General features: G+C 37.4%; 1 protein-coding gene across 1 annotated transcript; it reads right to left on the minus strand.

The window, feature by feature from the left end:
• Positions 1 to 5,376: 5,376 nt before the first annotated feature.
• On the minus strand, positions 5,377 to 26,557 carry PRPF38A (pre-mRNA processing factor 38A). Its single transcript, XM_019937804.3, has 10 exons — positions 26,315 to 26,557; positions 21,655 to 21,814; positions 19,969 to 20,090; positions 18,269 to 18,354; positions 11,576 to 11,686; positions 8,882 to 8,994; positions 8,235 to 8,261; positions 8,028 to 8,125; positions 7,549 to 7,597; positions 5,377 to 6,975 (listed from the first exon to the last, which is right to left on the minus strand). Exons 1-10 carry the CDS (start codon positions 26,442 to 26,444, stop codon positions 6,933 to 6,935), a joined length of 939 nt encoding a protein of 312 aa, XP_019793363.1. The 5' UTR covers positions 26,445 to 26,557; the 3' UTR covers positions 5,377 to 6,932.
• Positions 26,558 to 26,635: the final 78 nt, after the last annotated feature.

The raw sequence follows: 26,635 nt of genomic DNA on the forward strand, positions 1-26,635 counted from the left end.
GATTTAGAATTTTTTTCTTTTACATTCTTGTATATTGAAAATATTCCAACTTGAACAGAAATTTGCTTTTGTCTGTATTTGAAGTAATTCTATTTTAAGTTAATAAATCTTTTTGACAGGAGTCAAATTTTGTTAATTCATCTGGTTGTTTAGATGATAGGAATATAATGTAACAATTCAGAGATTTGTTTTACTCTCATTGAATAGAGTATTCTAAATCATAGACTTAGTTTTAGAAAAAGATCTAAGAATCTTTTCATGTTATTTTATTGGATCTTCACAACACCCATATGAGGTTGATAGAAGCAGATGCTATCTCATTTTATCATTGGGAAAACTGAGGTGCAAAACAAAATGAATTCTAAAGTTAGCACAGTTATGTGTTGGAAATAGAATTGAATCAGATCTTTTGAAGTAGAGTTTAGTGGAGGGAAGGTAATTCTTATTTACTGAGGAACTAACATGTGCCAGACTATCCATTCTGAGTCCTGTACTACTGCCTGGAAGGTATACTTGTGAGGATGGTGTTTACCAATAATGCCTTGTGATCAGTGATTATAGTTGGATTTCAAACTTGTGTTGTTGGTGGGAGATTTTGTAGCTGTTTTTGGTACTATACATTGAGGTGAGGTCATCTTGTCCAAACAACTCAGAGATTTGCCAGGGATTTTAGACCAAATCATACTATAGATTTATTTGGAAATCTGCAGAATAAGTAAATACAAATGTCTTTTAAGAACAGTATGTTATCTTTGTTCTGCTTCCTCAGATATGCATTCCTTAAATATGAGAGCACTTGGGCTTTTGCCATATTTTCCAAAATGGAAGGAAGATGCTTGAAATCTATTGCAGGAGGTTGAAGACTTTCCTGTGGTGTTTATAGCCCTGGAAAGACATTTGTTAAATGTTAAGATCAAGTGTGTTTACTGTTAGTTTTTCATATTAAAGCTTCAGCATCCCATGGTGATCATTTTGTAATGTAGAGAAATATTGAATCACTATGCTGTGCACCTGGAACTAACACAGCGTTGTTGATCAATTATACTTCAATTAAAAAAAAAGAAAGCTTCAGTCAGCATCCCACGGAATCCTACTAAGTGGTGAAGTTCAGCTTATTTGTTTTGTTAATGAGATAACCTGGCCCAACATATACTTTTCTGTTAAACTGTTACTTGGAGAATTCAAGATTTTCTTTTAAAGTCAGTGTTCTATGTATTTCATTTCCTTTCAGGTCTTAGAGAATAGGGTATTCATTTTACTGTTCTACTTTTGTATATATTTGAAATATTCATTAAAAAGAAAACAATCTGGGAATTCCCTGGTGGTCCAGTGGTTGGGACTCTGCGCTCTCATTGCCGAGGGCCTGGGTTCGATCCCTGGTCGGGGAACTAAAATCCCACAAGCCATGCGGCGTGGCCAAAAACAAAACAAAACAAAACAATCTGCCAATCTGCAGCAAGAGACTGCCCCCAGTTCAGTCTTCCTTCCCAAAGGAAGGCAGTATACCACCTGGCAAAAGGTATTTATGGGGCAATAAACTCCAGTAACCTAGGTTTTATTTGTATAACAGTGTTCTATATAGTAATTTTTAGCATCTCATTTATTCCTCCTTCAGTAATTGCCAGTGTTCAATAACTGCAAAACTGTTCCAAGCTGAAAAATAGAAAACTCTTAGTTTGTATTGATAATTTATGTAGTAGCTGAGTTTCATAAGTTTACAAATTTTTCATATAAATTACAAACTTAAGTTTTTGATTATGAATTCAAATTCATTGTAGATCAATTGAAAAGTATAAAATTCAATTATCAATCTTCTGCAGAGAACACACACACTTAAGATCACATTGCTTTGAGATGTTTTGTGTAATGTTTAATCACTTGGAGAGATTAATATTTTCCCTTGCCACTAAAGATTATTTAAAAATATGAATACTAATGATATACTATGTAATTTACTAATTCAGTTCCCTACAGATGGACATTTTTGCTATTTCCAGTTCTTCTCTACATAAAAATATATGTAAAATGATGATAGGATAAGGCTATTTTTGTGTGTATTTGATTATAGTCATCCCTCAGAATCCGCAGAGAATTGGTTCCAGGATCTGTGGCAGATACGAAAATCTATGGATGCTCAAATACCATAGTTGGCCCTCCATATCCATGGTTCCACATCTGCAGATTCAGCCAACTTTGGATCATGTAGGATAGTAATATTTATTGGAAAAAACCCTGCATACAAGTGGACTCATGCAGTTCAAACCTGTGTTATTCAAAGGTCAACTGTATTCTATTATGGTGAATTCTTATAAATGGGATTATTAGATAAAAAGGATAAAAGTTCTAAGGTTCCTGCTACATATTGCCAAATTGCTGTATTGCCAAAAAGTGGTTACCAATTTGCAGTTCCAAGAAACAATCTGTAAACTGTGTTGGTAAGCTTATAAAAAAAGCTCTAGGGGGTTTCCCTGGTGGCGCAGTGGTTGAGAGTCCGCCTGACGATGCAGGGGACACGGGTTCTCGTGCCCCGGTCCAGGAAGATCCCACATGCCGTGGAGCGGCTGGGCCCGTGAGCCATGGCCGCTGAGCCTGCGCATCCCGGAGCCTGTGCTCTGCAACAGGAGAGGCCACAACAGTGAGAGTCCTGCGTACCGCAAAAAAAAAAAAAAAAAAAAAAAAAAAAAAAGCTCTAAACTCCAAACAACTCAATTTTTCCTTGTAAAGGATAATTTAACTTTATTGTTTGTTTATTACCAAAAAAAGCATTAAGTAAAAGAACAAAGTATAAAGATCACTCGAAAACCCATAAACCAGAAATTAATACTATTAATATCTAGTGAACTTCATTTTTTCAAACCATCTCTTAAAATATATACATTATATACATATATGTACACATATATACAGATACACACACAGGAAAAGTTTTACAAAAGTGGGTTTATATGCTATATTTAGTACGTCTGGCAAATTAATTTTACTTGGATTTAACAAAAAAATGTAAAAGTGAAGAAATGTTCAACTTAAAAATTTTTTCTACAAGAGAATCTAGTTCTAAAAGACTCCTTCAAAATTAAGGACAATTACAGAAAACATTAAAGAGGCTGGAGTAATGTTTTTCTAGCTTCTTGTATGTTTTAGACATAGTATATGACTCCTGTCATAAAAAATGAAACCAGGACACTTAAAAGAGTTCCCCTACTTCCTGGTTATATTATTCATATATAGACAATGTTCAGATATTTCATTTGTCTTATGATAATTTCCCATTTTTATTTTCTATTTTTTTTTTTTTTTTTTTTTGCGGTACGCGGGCCTCCCACTGTTGTGGCCTCTCCTGTTGCGGAGCACAGGCTCTGGATGCGCAGGCTCAGCAGCCATGGCTCATGTGGGATCTTCCTGGACCGGGGCACGAACCCGTGTCCCCTGCATCGGCAGGTGGACTCTCAACCACTGTGCCACTAGGGAAGCCCAATTTCCCATTTTTAATTTAAAATTTCTAAAATGTTTACTACCATTTCTTTTACCGCTTCTTTTTTTCCTGAGTCCTTAATTTGATTCATTTCTTGCTGAGTAAATTTCATTATCAGGCAGTTTTTTCCCAAGTGGTTGTATGCTTTTAAGCACTTGCATACTTGAGAATGTCTATTCCCTTTATATTTTAAGGACAACTTTGGCTGGGTGTAAAGTTCCTGGCACACTTTGTTTTCCTGACCTTTGGAGCCTTTTGCTTCTCTGCCTTAATGAAGACCTGAGATCATCCTGATCTTTTCCCTCACTATACATGGCTTGATTTCTCTGCTTGGATGCCTATATAATTCTTTATCTTTTAAATCAAGGCGATTTTTCTTCTATTTGAATTTTTTAAGTTTGATTTGCTCAATTTTGTTTATCAGCAATGTCAATTATACACATGCAGGATTTCTTTTCATGTCTTCTTGATTATCTCTATACCTTTTTATTATTTTCCATTTTTTCCCCCTCCAGCCTATTTTCTCTATGCCTTGTCTATTTTGTATTTTGGGTTTTCTAATAAGACTTTCAGTTTCCCAATTTTCAAATCTTTGTTTCTTAAATTCTACCATGCTTAATTTCCATCTCTTATCTTTTAATCTCTTTGAACCTGTATTCTTGCATTTTAAAAAACAGATTATTTTATCTTTTTTGTCTGTGGAAACTTGTTAACTTTTGGCTGGGAGTGGCCAGCATCTGTGATCATTCTTTTCTGATTAATGCTTATTTAAACTTAGGTCAGTCTACCAAAAATAATGGAAAGGGGCTAGAGGAATGAACTTTAAGTTGGGTTGTTATATTGGAAGCCTCTCACCAAATCCATTATTTCCTTTGCCCCTGAGAACACATATCTCTTCATTCCTTAGTATTAACAGGTCATTGTGCCCTATGGCAAAGCTTTTAAAGTAGTATAATTCATATTGTGGGAAGTGTAATCAATTTAGTGGTTTGCACCCGATAGTAAAACTAATACTGCATAAGAAATATCAGAATGTATTTTGCACAGGGAATACGAATTTTTTCCTGAAATTTGTTTTAGTGCAGAATATGTATGAGTTCAGAGGTAAGATGTAAAATGTGTCTCTTAATATAGGCTAGTCAAAAGTTGTAAAGCTATATAGTTCCAAGGCCTCACTCATCCAGTAGGCTAGCACATAGTTGACAGAAATGGTCCTTCAGCAAAGTCTGTACTAAATTCATCTCTTCTACAATTCTGTAATTTATCAAAATGATCTCTAGAGAGAGGTTTGACACGTCCCACTCTTAAGTATGCTTTAAGTTTATAGTTTATGCTTGGGGAGGTTTATTTCTGGTATTAAAAATTATTGGGGGGCTTCCCTGGTGGCGCAGTGGGTGAGAGTCCGCCTGCCGATGCAGGGGACACGGGTTCGTGCCCCGTTCCGGGAAGATCCCACATGCTGTGGAGCGGCTGGGCCCATGAGCCATGGCCGCTGAGCCTGTGCGTCCGGAGCCTGTGCTCTGCAACGGGAGAGGCCACCACAGTGAGAGGCCTGCGTACCGCAAAAAAAAAAAAAAAAAATTATTGGGGTTTTGGGGTGGGTTTCTAAATTTTTATAGTTTAATAATAAAGTATACTTTTAAAATTTTATTTTAACAGTATACTGGATGATGACTTGGTTGGTCCAAAGGTCATTCAGCCAGCATACATTTCTTTCCATTTAGAACACTTTGATAAAGAAATAACTGCTAGGACTCTATAGCAGATACAAATAGAGGTGCTTATATTTAATTTTTAAAGGCAGTCCTATATATAGTTGTATGATGAACCATAATAGCTCTTATGGACAACATTAGCTCAGATATTATCAGGAGAGCAATCAGTGAAGAACATGAAATCTCAAATATGATCCCAAAATGCTTTAATATTGATGCAAAAGTCCTTAAGTTCAACAGCAAGCAATAGGATGTTTATCCTATGACCAAATATGACTTCCCAAGAAACTGGATCCTGTGAGGCAGCTGGTCTTCACAATTCTTGCCAAGGACAGAGCTGCAGGAAATCATTTGATCATTTTTTCCTTTTTAAAGGAGGAAAGGTAAGAACAGGTAGACAAAACTCTTCTAGCAAAGACCCCAACACCCTCTTGATTATCAATACCCGTGGACACTATTCAGTCCTTATTTTACTTCTGTGTCCTTAGCTTCTAAACCCACTCTATTTCCTCTACCTTTCTGAATGATTCATTTCAGTTTTCAATCGGTGTTTGCACTTCTTCCTCAACAGTGTTCGTGTTGCCTATGATTCTATTACTGGCTTTTCTTACATATACATACATCTCCCTGGGCACTGCATTCAATTCTACACCTTCCACAATTACCTCAATTCAGGGTTGGATCACTGTGCTTTTATTTACGATGTAAATAAAATATATATCTTTATATATATCTTTATCTAGATATACCTTAGCTGTCTCAAATTAAACTCCAAGTTAAACTGAATGCATCATTTTCACTACTACCACAACCCTCACTACCTTACCTACCCCTCTAAAACCTGGTCTCTTCCTGCTGTATTTTCTGGTTATGTGAATGGTGCTGTTGTCCAGCAATTCAGGTTAAAACCCTGAGTGGCATTAGATACTTTTCTCTCCATCAAATTTTTTCAACCTAGTTGCCGTACTACTACTGTCTAGATTTGATAATGTCAATGCCCGTAGTATAAAGGCGCTGAGCACCTTAATCTGGAATTCAAGGCTGTGGGGAAGAAGAAACAACACTGTGGAAGAACGCTATATAAAAAGTGTTAAGTTTTACTGTTTGTTGAACATTCAGTGCAACTGTTAAATGATCCAGAAGAAGCCTTACAAACTGAATTCATTCTTTTCTTATAAAGCTGCTGCTAACCAGTCAGTTTTCATGTTTATTACCACTTGCTGCTGCTAGAAATAAAACTTGGAGCTAATATATTTCACTGACTTGGTTTTTTAACGGTACAGCAAGCAGCAGCGCAAATCTCAGGATTCTCAGAACAGTTCTAATCACAGTGTAAACCAAAACTAAACCACAGAAAAACAGGAAATGGGTGTGTCAAATTTAATAACAAGAGGGTCACCAGGTGGCCACATCCTCCCCTTGTTTCATACCTTCTGTTCCAGTCCATTCTACCCTCATAAATTTGAGTACAAACAAGGTTGGTTGTACAAAGAGGTCAAAAGCAGCCCTTAGGAAGCATTATCACTCAAACAAACATGTGGATTATGATTCAAAACAAGATACAAAACTCAGCACCTCTTTCATTTAAAAAAGAAAAAGTGAAGAAACTTTTGGTAAAAAAAAAAAAAAAAAAAAAATCCAGAATATTCTCATAGCTGCCTGGGGAGTAGATCTTCATTCTTGCACATAGACAGATGCCTTTATCTCCACAGAAGGCCACTTGGACTAAAACCAAACTGAGTCTGTTACTCATTCCCTCTCCGGCTCTTCTTGTGGCTTTTCTTAGATCTGAAATGGCAACACATACAAATCATTAAATTTAACAGCTGTTTGGGAACCTGGGCAAGGACTTTTGAGGAAGACTGGGATATGCTAACACTGATGGGGACAGAGATGATACCCAACATTCATAAATATACTTGGTGTTTTTATGTTTAAGAGTAACACCAAGTTAGGCATTCTCCAAAATTTACCATTGAGGAAATGACCTCTGAGAGATTGAGTGCACCTAACAGTGTACAGCATATAGAAGTTTCTAATAAAAATTTATCAAATGAAAGTGACTTGTCCAATGTCACTCAACTGTTAAGTGTTAAAAGTTGGGACTGAACCCCAGGTCTCCTGAGATTAAAGCTCATGCCTTTATCGAAAGCTGCAATCCTACAAAGGAAAAACAAAACACAGTATATATAATTCTAGTAATTTTCAGGGCAACAGCCCAACTTTGTCCTGTAATTAAGGAGAATTCCTGAGTGTCTCCATCAATACAAGAAAATTTCAGGTCCACCTTAGTTGTAATTGGGACTTTAATTTCTGAATAAAGAGTGAAATTCTTAAGTCAAAATAGAGGTTAATCCATACCTTTCAGGAGACTTTGAGTGGCTCCTGTGTCTGTGACTACGGTGATGACCTGGGGAAGAAAAGGCTATTGAATGAGATTCTACCCTCCTATTCCTCCACTGTCATTTCTCCCAATTCCTTTCATTGGCTTAATATTTTTTGGCCTATGATAGGGACACTGTTGGTAGCAGAGAACTGAACTCACTTCATATGTATTCACAAGGCTTTATGGCTAAATTTCAAAAATATCACACTGGGTATTTACCACTAATCTGTTAAGTCTTACTCCTATAATTTCAGATGAAAAAACTGAAGCTCATCCTCCTATCAACAAAGCTGGTAAGTGACAGTTAAGATGTGAAGTCTAATTTTCAAATTCTATATCCACTTCCTTTTTTCCTAGACAATAATAAAGTAAGGTACTACTGTACTGCAGGAGGCTAATTGCTCCTATTACATTTCTTTAAGACAACCAATAGCAAAAGGCCCAAATGCTATACCCGGAGACTTGGAGCGGGATCTATGCCGTCTATCTCGGGACCTGCTGCGATGACGTCTTGGACTCTTGCTCCGATGCCTTTCTCGGCGAGGGGAGGGGCTGTGGAAATAACTGGTCAGACTCCCACATCTGTCCGACAGTATAAACACAACAACAGCATCCCCCTCCCCAAATCCCTATCCTTCATCACAAGTCACTAAAGGCCTACCTCCTCCTTTTGGGAGACCGACTCCGCCTATACGGAAAGAAAAAAGAGAAAGAAGAACCTTAGTAGGTGCACTGGATATCGTAAATTGCAAAAATTACCCCAATTCTTCACCCAACTCTGTTATCCATGTCCTTTGTCATGTAACTTTAATACCCTCTGACTCCAAGTCTGGGATTGGCCACGTGACTTGCTTTGGCCAATGGGATACTTGTACATGTGATGCAAGTAGATACTGGAAAGATACTTGCATGGTTGGGCTTGTTTGCTCTTGTATTCTGCCACTGCCATGGGAACAGGTCTAACCTAGCCTAGAATGTGACACACATAGAGAAGAGATGAGCTGCTCCAGTCATCCTAGCTAAGGCTGTCCTATACTAGCCAAAAGACAACTGATTGCACCAGATGAGGGACCATAGTTTACACTCAAAAAACCTCCTATCTAAGCCCAGCTTAAACCACTGCCCACAGACCTGTGAACTAAATAAATGTCTGCCACTGAGGTTTTGTGAGTGGTTGTTTTGTAGCAACTAATACATTGACAAGCAGACATTATCCATAGGCTGGCATTTTTCCTTCCATGAAGTCCAAACTTCTACGCTACAGTGCTTAAAGTCTCCCTGGAAGAGGCCAATGACTAGGGCCCTAACCTTCTGGGAGACCGACTCCTACTCCTTCGATAGCGTAGTGTGGGAGAGCGCCGGGGCTTGTCCAAGTCTCGGTAGCTTCTCCGGCGGTGATCAGGTGACGGCACTCTTTCCAACTGGAAAAGAGTTAGAATGGGTCAGTGATGAGCACAGGCTTATAGACAACCATCTAGGAACACAGTTTACACTCTCCTCCCCATTCCGTCCCAAATTCCACCTCCAAGTGACTTTAAAACAGTAATTTGAATACATGGATAACCCTAAGGACAAAACAAGCAAATAAAATTTTTTTAATGTTTCTAATCCATTATTGTTTAGTGCTGGTACCATTATTCTGGGACTATGTAAGAGTAGTGAGAGGTAAGTAAGTATGCTTCTTAAGAAGATGGGATTTCCAACGTGAAAGAAAAGAGATGCAGATGTAAGATCGATAAGATTAATAAGTACAAACTCATAGTGTACTTGAAGCTTAAAAAAAATTTTCCCCTAGCTTTGTTAACTGTAAAGTCCTAGAAACACAGCTGTAGCAATGAGCCCAGACTGTGGTCTCTAAATATCATATCCCAATTAATGCAACCAAGGGCTTCTTGGAAAACTGGCTAATTCTAGGTCCAGGCTAGAAGGTAACAAGACATGACTAGAACATATATCAGAAAGCAAGGGGCTGAGACTACTATGATTGTATCAAAAAGCCTCACAAGTCAAGTTGAGGGGCCCCCACTGGCCAAAGATGGGACAATTTGAGCATCAACAAGGACAATAATGGTCCAAAACACACCAAATATGCTTAAATCCATGAACTCACAGTGTTACCAAGGGCAAGAGAGCTTTCCTCCTTGGGAGGATACTATCAAATCAACTCATTATTTTAAAAACTGATAAAGGGAAATAATTTATCTTACCTTATATAAACTGTACCTATGAAAAACTAAATGTTGATTTGGGAGGTTTCTCTTTATAGCAGTGTTACAGGTAACAAATGATGAAGAAATAATTAGAATATCACCATTTTACAACCCCTAATGAATCTAGGCAAAGATCATCAGTGGCTCCTAATATTACAAAAAGAGCGACAGCCAGACTTTGCTCATCCTGGGGGCAGTACACACTATTACCTATGAAGTAGTGTTGCTCCACTCCAAAGGGGATAAAAACCCCAAATCCAATTAAAGCCTCTAGACTCAAGTACTAGTTTACAGAAAATACAAGGGACAAATGAACACGATAAGTGATACCACAGGGACACAATCACAAAAATACAGACTGTGAGAATATGTACAGAATGTTATGACCTGATATATTTAAAATCTGCAAGAGGAAAAATTAACAATGGGTGGAACTGACGGACTACAAGATGAACCAGTTACAATTTATGGACCTTCTTTGAATACTAGTTCAGACTGTTAAAAATGTAGGATAGCTGGGGAAATGTGAACACTGAATATTTAATGAGATTAAGGCATCATTGTTCATTTGGGGGGTGATGATGGTATATAGTTTTGCTTAAAAAAGGGGCCCTTGTCTTTTCTGAAATATTATGAAATATATGATGGCTGTGATCTGCTTCAAGGTAACTGGTGAGGGACAATTGGGTAGAGATGTGGAGGAAACAAAACAGCTGAGTTGATCATTGTTGAAGCTAGGTGATGGGTAGATGGAGACACATTCTCTCCACTTTGGTATATGATTAAATTTTCCATTAAAAAAAAAAAAAGAATGCCTACTTTTGGTCCTCTCACCACAGAATAAGCACCTCAGCCTTGCCTGGCTTTCAATTCATGAATGATTGCGCTTCCTTTAGCACTTAACTTAGATGGAGCCTACTAGCTCAGAGCTACACTTCCATCTACACTGTCTCAGTATCCATAGGCCAGAATTTCTTATATTTCCCCCAGCCTTTTTCTATACATGTTCTTATAATTTTAATCACAAATGTTTTAGATCCTTTTTTTTTTTTTTTAACATCACCACAATCATTTCCACATTATCATATGCTTTTTTCTTTGGGCCACACCACACGTTATGCCAGATCTTAGTTCCCTGACCAGAGATCGAACCTGCACCCCCTGCAATGGATGCGTGGAGTTTTAACCACTGGACCGCCAGGGAAGTCCCTATCATATACTTCTCATAATACTTTTAATGGCGGCCTAATAGTCTGTTGAATTGCTATAATAGTTTACCTGACTGCTCCCTGACAGCTTGCTTGTTTTCAACTTTTCAGCATTTTAACAAGTAGTGAAAGAACATGACCATGCAGTAGGTGGTTTTTTCCCCCTAAACTAGGCTTACTCCTTAGTATGCATTCATTTATGAAGAGTATTGTTTTTGTCCGAAGTATTTAATAGCTACCACTTATTAGGCAATTATGTCCCAAAGCTAATGGCTTTATGTATATAATATATAATTTCATTTAATGCTCACAACAGTCCTAAAAGAAAGGTTTCATAATCCTTGCTTTATAGAAGAGAAAATGGTGATTATGTAATTTGCACAAGATTATACAGCTAGTAAACAGCAAAGCTGAGATATGGATCAAGGTCTATTTAACTATAAATCCTATACTCTTAATGACTACATATTGTATTTTTTGGTTGAAGAAAGTTAAAAATTAAAGTTTGAAAACAAAACAAAAAAGACCATTCCCATTCTCTGTAACTTTCCCTCCTCCAACCCTTAAGCTCCCAGGTGTCTGACCTTCTCATCCTCTTCTTCCTCCTCTTCGCTGGACTCCACGTCATCCATGTCTTCTTCTAGAGCACTAACCCGAGGCTCCAGTTGCTCAGCTTCCTCTAGCACATAGCGTTTCTAAAGAGAACACAGTGAGAGTTGGGGGGGCTTGCTATCTCCTCTATGTCCTGAAGCTGCAACACTGGGCTTCTGGGAGTGAGAGAAAACCTATGGTGCAGCAGGTGAGGCAATTTCATTTCAAAGACATCCTAGACAATTCAAGATTTTCCTAAGGAGTTTCGCATACCTGGAATCTATATATATTTTTTAAGTTCCCCTGTAAAGAGATAAATACAAAGTGGAAGAGAGCATCACTTTTCTATTGCCTCTACTCCCTGTGATCTTATATTCTAAGGTCACTAGAATATCAATCAGTATGGGTATAGCCTTGAATAAAAAATATGGGCTTCACACACAAGGGCCAATAGTTTGAGACTGTTGGCTGGTAGTTCTGCCAGGAGAGGCTCAGACCAGAATCTATCCCAAGAGATCCATTGAGACTCAGCCCAGTTTGGGGGTTTGGGTCCTGCTCTGAAGTAGCACCAACTCTCGACTAGACCCAGGATTTAGGGTAGCTGTCTACAGTCATGCATTTTGAACAAGGCTCAGGATATAAACAATCCATTTCCTGGTTCCATTTCTTCTAAGATGTGGCTTAGTAGTCCTTACTGAGTGACTAAGGACCTGAAAGGCAAAGGTGAGTTTAAAACTGACAAATGGACTGGGTCATAAGACCCCTTACCATCTTTTGTGCCAAGGACATAGAGATCATTGGATAGCCCTAAAATAAATAGTAACATTTGTTCTCTATTTTGCTCTCACTCATCACTAACAAAATTCTATGAAGATTAGGAGAAATGAGACAAAGATGCCATTTAGTGAAGTCAATCCCTTGAAAAAGGGCTCCTTGGAAAGGATCACCACAGTCTGGGATCTAGGACTGCATCAGACAGGGCATCTAGAATCCCTAATGTTCACCAGACTTGGAAGTGACTGAAGTCAGTGTATTAACTTACAGTATTTGTGTTTGACAAAATTAGAATTCATTCCAGAGCAACTCCTTGCCAATGTCAGGGCACATGAGAAGCTAAATTGATGCCCTATGAGTTGCTTAATAGGAACAGAAATCAAAGCAGAAGGTGGTCTTAAGGGTCATTTCATCCAGGACATAGGCCCACACCGGAACACACCCCTTGGTGACATAACAGATATCAGTCATATTTCAATTTCTCTCTACTCAGTGAGGGTCCTGCTTTGTGGTCTTTCCTTCTAGCCTCCAGGCAGACTACCTCATTTGCATCAATATGCTTGCTTAGAGATGACCGAGCTTTGGAACCCTTAGTTACAACTGACTGCACTTCAGAATATTCCATTTCTTGCAGTATTTCTAAAAATAACAGTAGCAGCTAAGGATAATAAATGTGAGAATTGGGCCCTGAAATCAGGTTTTCAGATTTTAAATGTCATTCTTTTCACTACACAGTCTACAGTAGCCAATATGGAAAAGAAGAAATAATTTTCAGGATTATTTTCTAGGATTTTTTGTAACTGAGTCACTGTGGAGGAGGAGTGGTTCATTGCATTTAAGTGTGAGCACTCATCAACCAACTACATTTATCCATCTGGTTTGCTGCCTCGAGCAAATTTACCTCACCCATTTATTATGTATCTGTAATCCATTCTATTCTCTACTTTGAAGTTTTTCAGATCCCTTTGATCTGTTTTTTATTGAGGTGAAATTCACATAATACACAATTAACAATTTTAAAGTATAAAATTCAATGCTATTCCATGACCACCTCTCACTAGTTTAAAAACTTTCTCATCACACCAGAAAAACACCCCATACCTATTAAGTAATCACTCCTCATTCCCCCTTCCCTGAAACCCCTGGTAACCGCGAATCTGCTTTGTCTCTATGTATTTGCCTAGTCTGAATATACCGTATAAAGAGAATCATATACTATGTGACCTTTGATCTTTAAATTATTCCTTTTAGTTTATATCTAGCAAGGAAATGAGCACCTCAAAAGCAGGTGGGATACAGCAAATTGCTTCAAAATTACTGAGCTGCAGTAGGATCAAAAAAGAGACCTGAAGTTCTGGATCCTCCCAGTTTGGGTTTCTGTGGTTGCTTAAAACTTAAGAATTTGCTCCCATCCCCCATCTTAAACACTGTTTCTGCGACCCTTTCATTAATGCTGCTGATTCTTACATAGACATCAGAATAAGAGAATAGTAGAGCACTAAGAGCAAAAGACCCTTACTCTACAGGTATTCCAATGACTTTTGCAATACATTTTATAGTTTCACTGAGGTATAATCGATACACAATAAACTGTACATTTTTAAAGTATAGAATTTGATGAGTGTTGAGTCGTATTGTATACAACTGTAAGCCACTATATCAATATAATGGATAAATCCACCCCACCCAACAGTTTACTTGTGCTCCTTTGTGATTTCTCATTCCCTTTCCTCCCCACTCCCTTACCCTGCACCTAGGCAACCACTGTTCCTTTTTGTCACTATAGTTTACATTTATTAGAAAGGAATTATACAGTACATACAGCTTTTTGTCTTTTTTCACTCAGCACAATTACTTTGTGATTCATCCACGCTGTTGTGCATCCATAGTTCATTTTTGCTGCTGAGTAGTACCAATGTATGGACACATCACAATTTGTGTCCATTCACTTGATGGACATTTGGGCTGTTTCCAGTTTCTGGCCATTACAAATAAAACTGTTATGATTATCTGTGCTTATGTCTTTGTGTGGACATGAGCTTTCATTTCTCAAGTAAATACCTAGAAGTGGAATAGCTGGATTGTATGGTTAACTTCTTAAGAAACTGGCAAACTTTTCCAAAGAGGTTGTACCATTTTATATTGTCACCAATAGGATATGGAGACTTCCAGTTCCTCCACATCCTCGCCAACACCTGATAGGGTCAGGGTCACATTCTACTAGGTATGTAGTGTATATTACTGTGCCTTTAATTTGCATTTCCATAATGATTAACGGTACGGAACAACTTTTTATGTGCTATTGGCCAACTATATATTTTCTTTGGTAAAATGTCTGTTAGAATCTTTTGTTCATTTGTCCACTGAGTTGTTATTCAGTTCAAGAGTCCTTTATATAGTGTAGATTCAAGAACTTTGGTGGATATATGTTGCGCAAATATATTCTTCCAGTCTGTGGCCTGCCTTTTTAGTTTTGTAATAGTGTCTTTTGAAAGGCAAGTTTTTAATTTTTATAAAGGCCAATTTATTAATTTTTAATAAATAATTCATGGTTTTATGTCTTATTATAGGAATTTGTCAAACCCAAGGTCACTAAGATTTTCACCTATGTTTTCCTTCTTTATGTTATACTCTTAGCTTTTATGAGACTATTATCCCCTTCAAGTTTATGAGCTAAGGGTAGAGATTCATTGGTTTCCATACAGCTATTCAACTGTTTTAGCACCATTTGTGGAAAAGATTATCCTTTCTCAATTGTATTGCCCTAACATCTCTGTAGAAAACCAACTGACCATATATATGTACACTTATTTCTGGTCCCTTTACTTTGTTCCATTTATTTACTTGTCTAGCTTTATGCCAACACAACACTGTCTTGGAATCAGGTAGTGTTTGTCCTCCTAATTTGTTCTTTTTCAAAGTTGTTTTAGATATTCTAGGTCCTCTGCATATTCATATAAATTTGAGAATCAGTTTGTCAAGTTATATCAAATTTTATTTGGATTTTGACTGGAACTGAATTGAATCTACAGATTAATTTGGGAGAATTGACAACTTAACAATTCTAAGTCATGGTATAAAATATACCACGGACATGATATATCTCCATTTACTTAAGTCTTCTTTCATTTCCATCAGTAATGCAATGTTTTATAGTTTTAAGTCTTACACATCTTTTGACAAAATTATCCTTAATTATTTTAAAAATTTTTTTTTTTTTTCCCCCGTACACGGGCCTCTCACTGTTGTGGCCTCTCCCGTTGTGGAGCACAGGCTCCGGACGCGCAGGCTCAGCAGCCATGGCTCACAGGCCTAGCCACTCCGCGGCATGTGGGATCTTCCTGGACCAGGGCACGAACCCGTGTCCCCTGCATCGGCAGGTGGACTCTCAATCACTGCGCCACCAGGGAAGCCCTATTTTAAATTTTTTGATGCTGTTGTAAATGGTACCTTTTTAACAAAATTTCAAATTCCAGTTGTTTATAGCTAGTGTACAGAAATACAACCGATTTTTGTACATTGACCTTGTACCCTGCAATTCTGCATAAACAGATGAATGGGTAAACAAATTGTGGTATATCCATACAATGGAATACTATTCAGCAACAAATGAAATAAAAAACTATTGAAATGTGCAACAACATGGATAAATTTCAACTCTCCACTATAGACCATTCCCTTTCTCTTTAGGCTACCTACTATATCTGTTTTCTCTTTGTATTTTACAATATTATTTTAAAAATCATATGCTGTAAGACTCATTCTTGAAAGATGCTTCACGGACAATTATTTCTCACTAGGAAAGGGAGGTAAGACGATAAAGATGATATTTAAGGTGGATCAGTCTCCCATTCCTGACCTTCCTTTCATCTGTTTTATATCCTAGATTTTTATATGAAGATCAATTTGAAAAACTGCTCACAAAGCTTAAAAACCTACTCTACTACAATCTCCTTAATAATATAACATTTTAAAGAACAAAATTTTCTTGTGTTATTCACTTTTAAAGCCCTACCCTTCAATCACTTTTTCTGTTTTCTTCTCACTCCCAATCTCCTATCTTTCTCATAGACATGAAGACTGCTAATTAGGAGGACCATAAGAAAAAAGCAAACAACCCCATTAAAAAATATGGGCAGAAGAATTAAATAGATATTTTTCCAAAGGTGACATGCAGATGGCCAACAGGCACATGAAAAGATGTTCAACATGACTAATCATCAGGGAAATGCAAATCAAAAAAACCACAATGAGATATCACCTCACACTTGTCAGAATGGCTATCATCACAAAAAATGCAAATAACAAATGTTGGCGAGGATGTGGAGAAAAGGGAACCCTCATATAGTATTGGTGGGAATGTAAATTGGTGCGGCCACTGTGGAAAACATTATGGAGGTTTCTCAAAGAAAATAAAAACACAACTGCCATATGACTCACCAAGTCCACTCCTGGGTAAATACCCAAAAAAACCCAAAACCACTAATTTGAAAATATACATGCACACCAATGTTCACAGAAGTATTATTTACAATTGCCAAGGCATGGAAGCAACCTAAGTGTCCATCAACAGATGAATGAATAAAGAAGATGTGGTACGTATATGCAATGGAATATTACTCAGCCATTAAAAAGAACAAAATAATGCCACTTGCAGCAACATGGATGGACCTAGAGATTGTCATACTGAGTGAAGTCAGAGAAAGACAAATATATGATATCACTTATATGTGGAATCTTAAAAAAATGGTAAAAATGAACTGATTTACAAAACAGAAAGTCACAGATGCAGAAAACAAACTTATGGTTAGCAGAGGGGGAAGAGGGGGGAGAAATAAATTGGGAGATTGGGATTGACATATACACACTATTATACATAAAATAGATAACTAATAAGGACCTACTGTATAGCACAGGCAACTCTAGTCAATATTCTGTAATGACCTATATGGGAAAAGAATCTAAAAAAGAGTGGATATATGTATAACTGATTCACTTTACACCTGAAACTAATACAACCTTGTAAATCAACTATACTCCAATAAAATCTTTTTTAAAAAACCTAAAGTATATTGTCATAATTACATTAATTTTTTATAAAGAAATATAATAATATATGTATATTTGGAACAAAAAAGAAAATGCAGTATATATATATACAATGGAATACTACTCAGCCATAAAAAAGAATGGAATTTTGCCATTTGCAGCAACATGGATGGACTTGGGGGATATTATTATTATTTTAAAATTATTTATTTATTTAAAAAATTTTATTTCATAATGGAGTACAGTACAGTACAGTGTACAGTAAAATGATTCAGCTGTACAGTGAAGTGGTTCAGTTATACATATACTTGTATCTATTCTTTTTCAACTTCTTTTCCCATTTAGGTTATTACAGAGTACTGAGCATAGTTCCCTGTGCTATGCAGTATTGGAGGATATTATTCTAAGTGAAATAAATCAGACAGAGAAAGACAAATACTGTATGATATCACTTATATGTAGAATCTAAAAAATACAACAAACTAGTAAATGTAACAAAGAAGCAGACTCACAGATACAGAGAACAAACCAGTGGTTACCAGAGGGGAGAGGGAAGGGGGGGGAGGGAATTAAGAGGAACAAACTATTAGGTATACGATAAACTCTAAGGATATACTGTACAATGCAGGGAATATAGCCAATATTTTATAATAACTATAAATGGAGTAGAACCCTTAAAAATTGTAAATCACTATACTGTATACCTATAATTTACATAATATTGTACATCAACTATACTTCAATTAAAAAAAAAAAGAAGATTCTGAGCTCCATGGTGTTTTATCATGTATGCGTGTAAAGAGATCTTTACACACATTTTATTGTGTACTGTGTATTGTGTGTGTATGACCTTTATCTCTTACCTGTAGCCGGGGCAGAATGATATCACAGACTCTCTCACTGTGCAGTAGTTCATCAATAAATTCATCCACATGCATCAGTTCAAACTCTGAAAGAAAAATAATAAGCTCAAGTAACTAGGAAATAAATTTAAATAGCCAAAAAGTAAAAGAAGTGTAAGATTCTTTATGTAAGATATCTAACAGGGTACTTGGTATAGAAAGTGTGAATTCTCTGCAGCTTCCCTTTGCCTGCACATTCACTAATAAAGCTATTGCAGTGTGGCAGTTACACTGAAGGGACTACTGTCAAACCTGGGCTCAAACTACAGCCTTTCATATTCTTGTCATCACCACCTATCTTCATTCATTCAACTCCCTTTTATTGAGGCCATTTATGTGCCATGCCTCTTCTAGGAGCTGGGGATAAAGGGATGAATGAAGCTGTCCCAATTAGCAGGAGAGACACAAAAAACAAGCACAAAGAGTCCTGAATTGTAATGGGGTAATGTTCATGAATAAAATTTATAACTCAAGTACAATTTCTCATGTGAACCCACTAAGTTCCTGAATATAGAATATGTATCTTTTCCCCTGCACAGGTCAGCAAACTTTTTTTAAATTGATGTATAATTGACTTACAACATTATATTAGTTCCAGGTGTACAACATAGTGATTTGCTATTTTTAAGAATCATGTATCTTATATGGTAAGTGGAGCAATAGCTTCTTAGAATTTCTATGGTAAACATTACCTTAGTTCAGTGGTTCTTGGTTCTTAGTTCAGTGGTGTTGCCCCCTGCAACTATGGGGTGCTCTAGTGGGTAGAAGCCAGGGACGCTGCTAAACATCCTATAATGCACTGGACAGCTCCCCACAACGAAGAAATATCTGGCCCAAATTGTCACTAGGTTTAAAACTCCTGTCTTAGTTTAACATAATAGAGTCATAACTAAGTAATTTCATGATGGCCATGACCATGTCCATCTTGTTCACCATATTATTTTCAGTACATAGCATAGTACCTGCCATAACATTGACACCTAATATGTATTTATTCAATGAATGAATAAGTTAATAAAAGTTTAAAGAATAATACCAAATTCTTAACTTCTACTCCTTAGTGTAATATGTAGAGGGTAAAGGCAAATGCTACTAGTCTTTTGTTATGATACTAAGTGAGAAAAAGTTCTGACTGCATTCCCTGAATCCCATTTTACCACAAAATATGTCTCTTTGTAAAAGGTATGGAGCTGCCCCTCCTGGATACACTTATTATTTTTCAGTGGGATTCCTACATAAGCATGAGTACAGTCTATATACTGCAGGGTGAAGTATCGTACAAGAGAGGCCAGTAGAAAGAACTGTGAAGGTGTAATGTATGGAAAACTAACCTTGCCTGGGAGGTCTGGAGAAGGATTTTACAGTGAAGGTCATTCAGGAGCTAGGTCTTTATGGGATGGAGCACATGATGCAAAGCAAGGATTAACATGAGATGCAGTTGGAAAGACAGGCAGACGGGCAGACTGGGTAAGGTCGAAAGGAAGCTAGTAGTCTAATGGAGTGCTACTCCCCATGAGAGAGAAGGAGGACCTGACGGAAGGCAGTAACAATCTGGATTAAGAGCAACACTCACAATGTATGTGACAATGTGACACTAGAGATACTGGTGAAATAAAAACTGGCTCAGGGATGAAGGTCTAGACACCTGGCACCATACTCACCTCCATTTCGGTTCTGGCTCTTGATTTTCCTATAGTCGTTGTATAGAGGCTCCAAGTACTTGTAGCAATCAATTGCAGTGCCTGTCAACCTCATGTAAAGTGCTCCCAACATGCGGACATACCTGACAGATAGATGACAGTGAAACAACAGGCCATCCTACAAAGTTCCTGAGTTTTACAACTGGCTTTTCTCATGACAGTAGTGGATAAACAAGTTCTTTCTTCTCTTTGGCAGATGAGAAAGCTAAATTTTTAGAAGCAGCATGGGGCAGTAGAAAGATAGCTAAAATATGGAGACCTGTGTTCAAGTTCTCATTCTACCACTTACTGGCTGTGGTTACTTAGGATATGCTGCTCAACTTTCAGGGTCTATTATATCATCTGTAAAACTAAGATACAACCTATTTACTTCATGGGATTATTTTAAGAATCAAATGAGATACTAAACTTAACAACCGAAAGTATAAGATTTATTTACTAACAATACAACCAATTTACATAGACATGAATATATAAATTGTTGCTAGGAAGCAGAATGCTGGTTATGGAAAAAAGTCAAAGTCATCTGGGTTCAAATTCTGATTCCATTATTTACTAACTGTGTAACACTGGGCAATTTACTTGCTTTCTCAATCCTTATAAAATGTACCTGATAGTCCCTAATTTGATGGCTTGGTGTATTAAGTAAAAAATGTATGTAAGGTGCTAAGCATAGCATATAGCTAGCACACAGTAAGTGCCTAATAAAAGTTAGCTGTTTTCTAGCCATTAATGTTTGTAAGATTCTTCTCCCTTTCTCCTATATCCCAACTACCCACTCAAATCTCCACTTGGATAAAGAGTAGGCATTTGAAACTCAACAGTTTCTGTATATGACAAACAAAATAGAGTGGCAAAGGATATGGACTCTGAAACTAGTTTTGCCACTTACCAGCATTTGACCTTGGGGAAACCAATCTCTCTCTGCCTCAGTTTCCTCCCCTATATAATAGGGATAATAATTTTACAGGGTTTTGTGAAGTTTAAATAAATTATTATATTAAATTTTTTAGAATAGAGGGTGGCACATAATAATCTATTATTATGTCTGTCTCCTATACTTGTCTGTGAGCTCCTTGAAAATGGATAATAAAATAATAAGAGCAGCTTATATTTTGGGGCCGTACACCCTGCAACAGGCACTGTGTTGGGAGATTTACTGTTCTGTCTTCCTTAATCCTCACATCTATCCTGAGTTGCTATTACTGTTTCATTTTATAGGTAAATAAAGTAAAATTTAGAAAATTAAGTAACTTCTCCAAGGTCACAGTTAATAAGTAACAGGGTCTGGACATGAACCTACATTTAACACCAAAGTTTCCCTCTTCTTTACCACACTATGTTGTTTTCTTCATCCTTAAGCATTCACTGCTACCAACATATTAGGCACTCACTTCTGCTTAGTATATGCTCAATGAGTTTGTGAAATACTGTTTTTTTGGGAAAAGCCATCAAGACTGAGACAGTGAAGGAGAAGGTCAATATAATCAAAACAGACAAAATACAAACTCAAGAGGCTCAAGAGCAAAATCCTAGAGTGGAACTCTGTGGAAATGAGATAACACTGTTTTCACTCCTCTTAACTAAAGCCAAATTCTGGACCATGAAATTGAAGTTTTTATATTAGCTAATAAACATTTCACTCACTTGAAATCTTCATTTTTGATAAACTCTACAATGATATCCTTCTCAGGTTGAATCTGAAGCATCTTCAAGGTCAAACACAGAAAGGGAGTTGGCTTTATGTTGCCACCATAGACACCACCCACAAATCTTAACTCCATGGCTTTATCGACAACAAGTTCAGCTAAGAAACAAAAACAGAGTGGCATCTCAGACACATCAGGACTAAGCTTTTCCAGGTTTGAACTGGAGAGAAGTTAAAGCTAGTTCAACGTTTGGTGCTCCTGAATTAACAGTTTAATATTAGGAGAACAAGAGTGTAATAATAATTAATAATAATAGCAGCAGTCAATATACACTGAAAGATTATTATATAACAGGTACTCTGCTAAGCATTTCATATTATTTCATTTAATCTTCACAACAAGCCATGGAGGTAAGTTCTAGCACTGCCCTTGTTTTCAGCCAGGAAAATGAGGGCTAAGAAAGATTAAGTGATGTGCTCAAGGTCCACAGCCAGAAAGTGGCAGGGCCTGGGTTTTAATCCAAGCAGTCTAACTTCAGAGTCCGTGCTTGGCATCATGTTAGGAGAAAAAAAAGCCAGATTAAGAGTTAGAAGAAACAAAACAATAACAACAAATAACTCCTCAATAGCTACACAACCTTGAGCGAACTTCATCTAGACAATGGGGATAATAACCTTTCAATACTGTTGTCAAAATCAAACACTAGGGAAATACAGATCAATGGAACAGAGATAAACCCACGCACCTATGGTCAACTAATCTATGACAAAAGGAGGCAAAAATATACAATGGAAAAAAGACAGTCTCTTCAATAAGTGGTGCTGGGAAACTGGACAGCTACACGTAAAAGAATGAAATTAAAACACTCCCTAACACCATACATAAAAATAAACTCAAAATGGATTAAAGACCTAAATGTAAGATTGGACACTATAAAACTCTTAGAGGAAAACAGAGGAAGAACACTCTTTGACATAAATCACAGCAAGCTCTTTTTTGACCCACCTCCTAGAGTAATGGAAATAAAAACAAAAATAAACAAATGGGACCTAATGAAACTTAAAAGCTTTTGCACAGCAAAGGAAACCATAAACAAGATGAAAAGACCACCCTCAGAATGGGAGAAAATATTTGCAAGCGAATCAATTGACAAAGGATTAATCTCCAAAATATATCAACAGCTCATTGCAGCTCAATATTAAAAAAACAAACAACCCAATCCAAAAATGGGCAGAAGACCTAAATAGACATTTCTCCAAAGAAGACACAAAAATGGGCAAGAAGCACATGAAAAGATGCTCAACATCACTAATTATTAGAGAAATGAAAATCAAAACTACAATGAGGTATTACCTCACACCGGTTAGAATGGGCATCATCAGAAAATCTACAAACAAATGCTGAAGACGGTGTGGAGAAAAGAGAACCCTCTGGCACTGTTGGTGGGAATGTAAATTGATACAGCCACTATGGAGAACAGTATGGCGGTTCCTTAAAAAACTAAAAGTAGAATTACCATATGACCCAGCAATCCCACTACTCGGCATATATCTGGAGAAAACCATAATTCAAAAAGACACATGCACCCCAATGTTCACTACAGCACTATTTACAATAGCCAGGTCATGGAAGCAACCTAAATGCCCATCAACAAACAAATGGATAAAGAAGATGTGGTACCTATATACAATGGAGTATTACTCAGCCATAAAAAGGAACAAAATTGGGTCATTTGTAGAGACGTGGATGGACCCAGAGACTGTCATACAGACTGAAGTAAGTCAGAAAGAGAAAAACAAGTATCGTATATTAACGCATATATGTGGAATCTAGAAAAATGGTACAGATGAACTGATTTGCAAGGCAGAAATAGAGATACAGATGTAGAGAACAAACGTATGGACACCAAGGGGGGAAAGCGGCAGAGGGTGGCGTGGGGGGTGGGGTCGACGTGGTGGTGTGATGAATTGGGAGATTGGGATTGACATATATACACTAATATGTATAAAATAGATAACTAATAAGAACCTGCTGTATAAAAAAAAAAAATCAAACACTAGGGACTTCCTTGGTGGTCCAGTGGTTAAGACTCCGCACTCCCAATGCAGGGGGCCCGGGATCAGTCCCTGGTCAGGGAACTAGATCCCACATGCCACAACTAAAGATCCCACATGCCACAACTAAGACCCGGCTCAGCCAAATAAATAAATATATTTTTTTAAAAAAATCAAACACTAGCTGTGTGAACTAGGGCAAGTCATTTCACCTCTCTTTGAGCCTGTCAGTTCAAATTTGAATAATAAAGGTACAAAGTTAAGGGCTATAGTAAGAATCAAATGAGATAATAGAAACAAATGCTAATACCTACCTGACACACAGATAATAAATAAATAAATAAAGGTTAGGTACTATTAATGGGAAATCACTTTATAAATCAGACTTCTCCAAGTTCCCTTAGGATAATTTCTATATTAATTCATTCCATATTACAGTTGGCAATTTATAGTTAGGTGCCAAGTAGCAGAGATACAGGTAGAGGGATAAAGAAGAGGGACCCAATGACTACTCTTATGGAGTTTACAGTCAGGCAAGGCAGAAAGCATTAAAAAAAAATATTGAAAGTGTGATCAGTAATTGAAAGAAGATGCAGAATGCAATGAAAATATATGACAAGGGAACATAACCTAGTGTTGGGAAAAAACGTCATGAGTTCACTTTTGCACATATGGAGTTGGCATGCCTTGGAATCAGAGACTTAGATCTCAGGGAGAGATTTGGGCTGCAGAGATAAATTTAAAGGCATCTATATATATGAGGTAACTGTGGTACGGATATCATCCAAGAAGAAAACTATGGAATGAGAAAAAGCCCCCAAAGTAAACCTTACATGACTCCAAAATTTAATGGCGACTCAGAGAAACAATATGACTCGTCCATCGACACACAGCTAGGATGGTGGCAGAGCAGTAACAGCAGAGCAGTAGTTAACAATGGTAACAGCACCACCGCCACCACTGATTACTGAGTGCTTTTTATTAACATATAGCTGTAACTATACCAAACACTTTTTTCATCTTGTTTATGTTTTCCTTTGCTGTGCAAAAGCTTTTAAGTTTCATTACATACCATTTATTTTTGTTTTTATTTCCCTTTCTCTAGGAGATGGGTCAAAAAGGATCTTGCTGTGATTTATGTCACAGAGTGTTCTGCCTATGTTTTCCTCTAAGAGTTTTATAGTGTCTGGCCTTACATTTCGGTCTTTAATCCATTTTAAGTTTATTTTTGTGTATGGTGTTAGGGAGTGTTCTAATTTCATTCTTTTACATGTAGCTGTCCAGTTTTCCCAGCACCACTTATTGAAGAGGAAGTCTTTTCTCCATTGTATATTCTTGCCTCCTTTATCAAAAATAAGGTGACCATATGTGTGTGGGTTTATCTCTGGGCTTTCTATCCTGTTCCATTGATCTATATTTCTGTTTTTGTGCCAGTACCATACTGTCTTGATTACTGTAGCTCTGTAGTATAGTCTGAAGTAGGGAGACTGATTCCTCCAGCTCCATTTTTCTTTCTCAAGATTGCTTTGGCTATTTGGGGTCTTTTGTGTTTCCATACAAATTGTGAAATTTTTTGTTCTAGTTCTGTGAAAAATGCCAGTGGTAGTTTGATAGGGATTGCACTGAATCTGTACATTGCTTTGGGTAGTACAGTCATTTTCACAATGTTGATTCTTCCAATCCAAAAACATGGTATATCTCTCCATCTGTTTGTATCATCTTTAATTTCTTTCATCAGTGGCTTATAATTTTCGGCATACAGGTCTTTTGTCTCCTTAGGCAGGTTTATTCCTAGGTATTTTATTCTTTTTGTTGCAGTGGTAAATGGGAGTGTTTCCTTAATTTCTCTTTCAGATTTTTCAGCATTAGTGTATAGGAATGCAAAAGATTTCTGTGTATTTTGTATCCTGCTACTTTACCAAATTCATTGATTTTCTGGTAGCATCTTTAGGATTCTCTATATATAGTATCATGTCATCTGCAAACAGTGACAGCTTTACTTCTTCTTTTCCGATTTGGATTCCTTTTATTATACCAAACACTTTTTATACATTTCATTTAATCCTTAGAACAACCCTTTGACCTTTAAGTTCAGTATTACTATGCTCGTTTTACAGTAAAGAAAGCCACGGTTCGCTGGGGTAACACAGCTCCAAAAGAGGAGCCAGAATTAAACAAAGATCAAAGACTACCTGGAATATTTCTCTGAATAGCATATATTTATATTAGGACTGGGATGTGGAAATACTGCAAATGGTCCAGATTTGAGTATAGGAAGATCATGAATTGGTTTCAAGCATATTGACATTCCTTTAAGACCTTCAGGGTCTCTGTGCTGTTTGGAACCCAGCAAGTTATCATTAAACATGTAATGACTCAAAGAACCGCAACGTGACACCCTTCCGAATGAGGTCCTATCAGATCCATCTGTGTTCCCAAAGCCCAACACAAGACTAGGCACAGAGTAGGCGCTCAGATTTTTCTGAATGACAATGATTCCCCTCTAGTCTCACCCCCAGGGGCCAGTCCTATCGGACTGGTCTGGAGAACTGGGCCACAAGATGACCGGGGTTGGGGCGGGGGGATCGGCGCGCTCTTGCTCACCTGTAAGGCCAAAGCACTCCTCTTTCCAGTATTTGGACTCATAAATGCGCGTCCGAATGATCTTCTCCACCAGATACTGAGGGTTGGTGCCGTGGATGCTGTGCGCATCTTTTACAGTACGGTTCGCCATTTTACACCTCCTTCCGTTCTATTTCCGTCGGGTTCTTTAGGACGTCACATCCAGGTTAAAAAACCGGAGGGGAACGAAGGATGGAGGAAGTCTCACTAAATAGTTTGGGCGACCATCTTGAACCCGGAAATGTTTTAGAGTCGGGCACTTTCTTGCGCGAACGGCGTAGCATACCGAATCAATGATGGCCT

The sequence above is a fragment of the Tursiops truncatus genome, chromosome 1, assembly GCF_011762595.2.
Source record: "Tursiops truncatus isolate mTurTru1 chromosome 1, mTurTru1.mat.Y, whole genome shotgun sequence".
Taxonomy (NCBI): Eukaryota; Metazoa; Chordata; class Mammalia; order Artiodactyla; family Delphinidae; genus Tursiops; species Tursiops truncatus.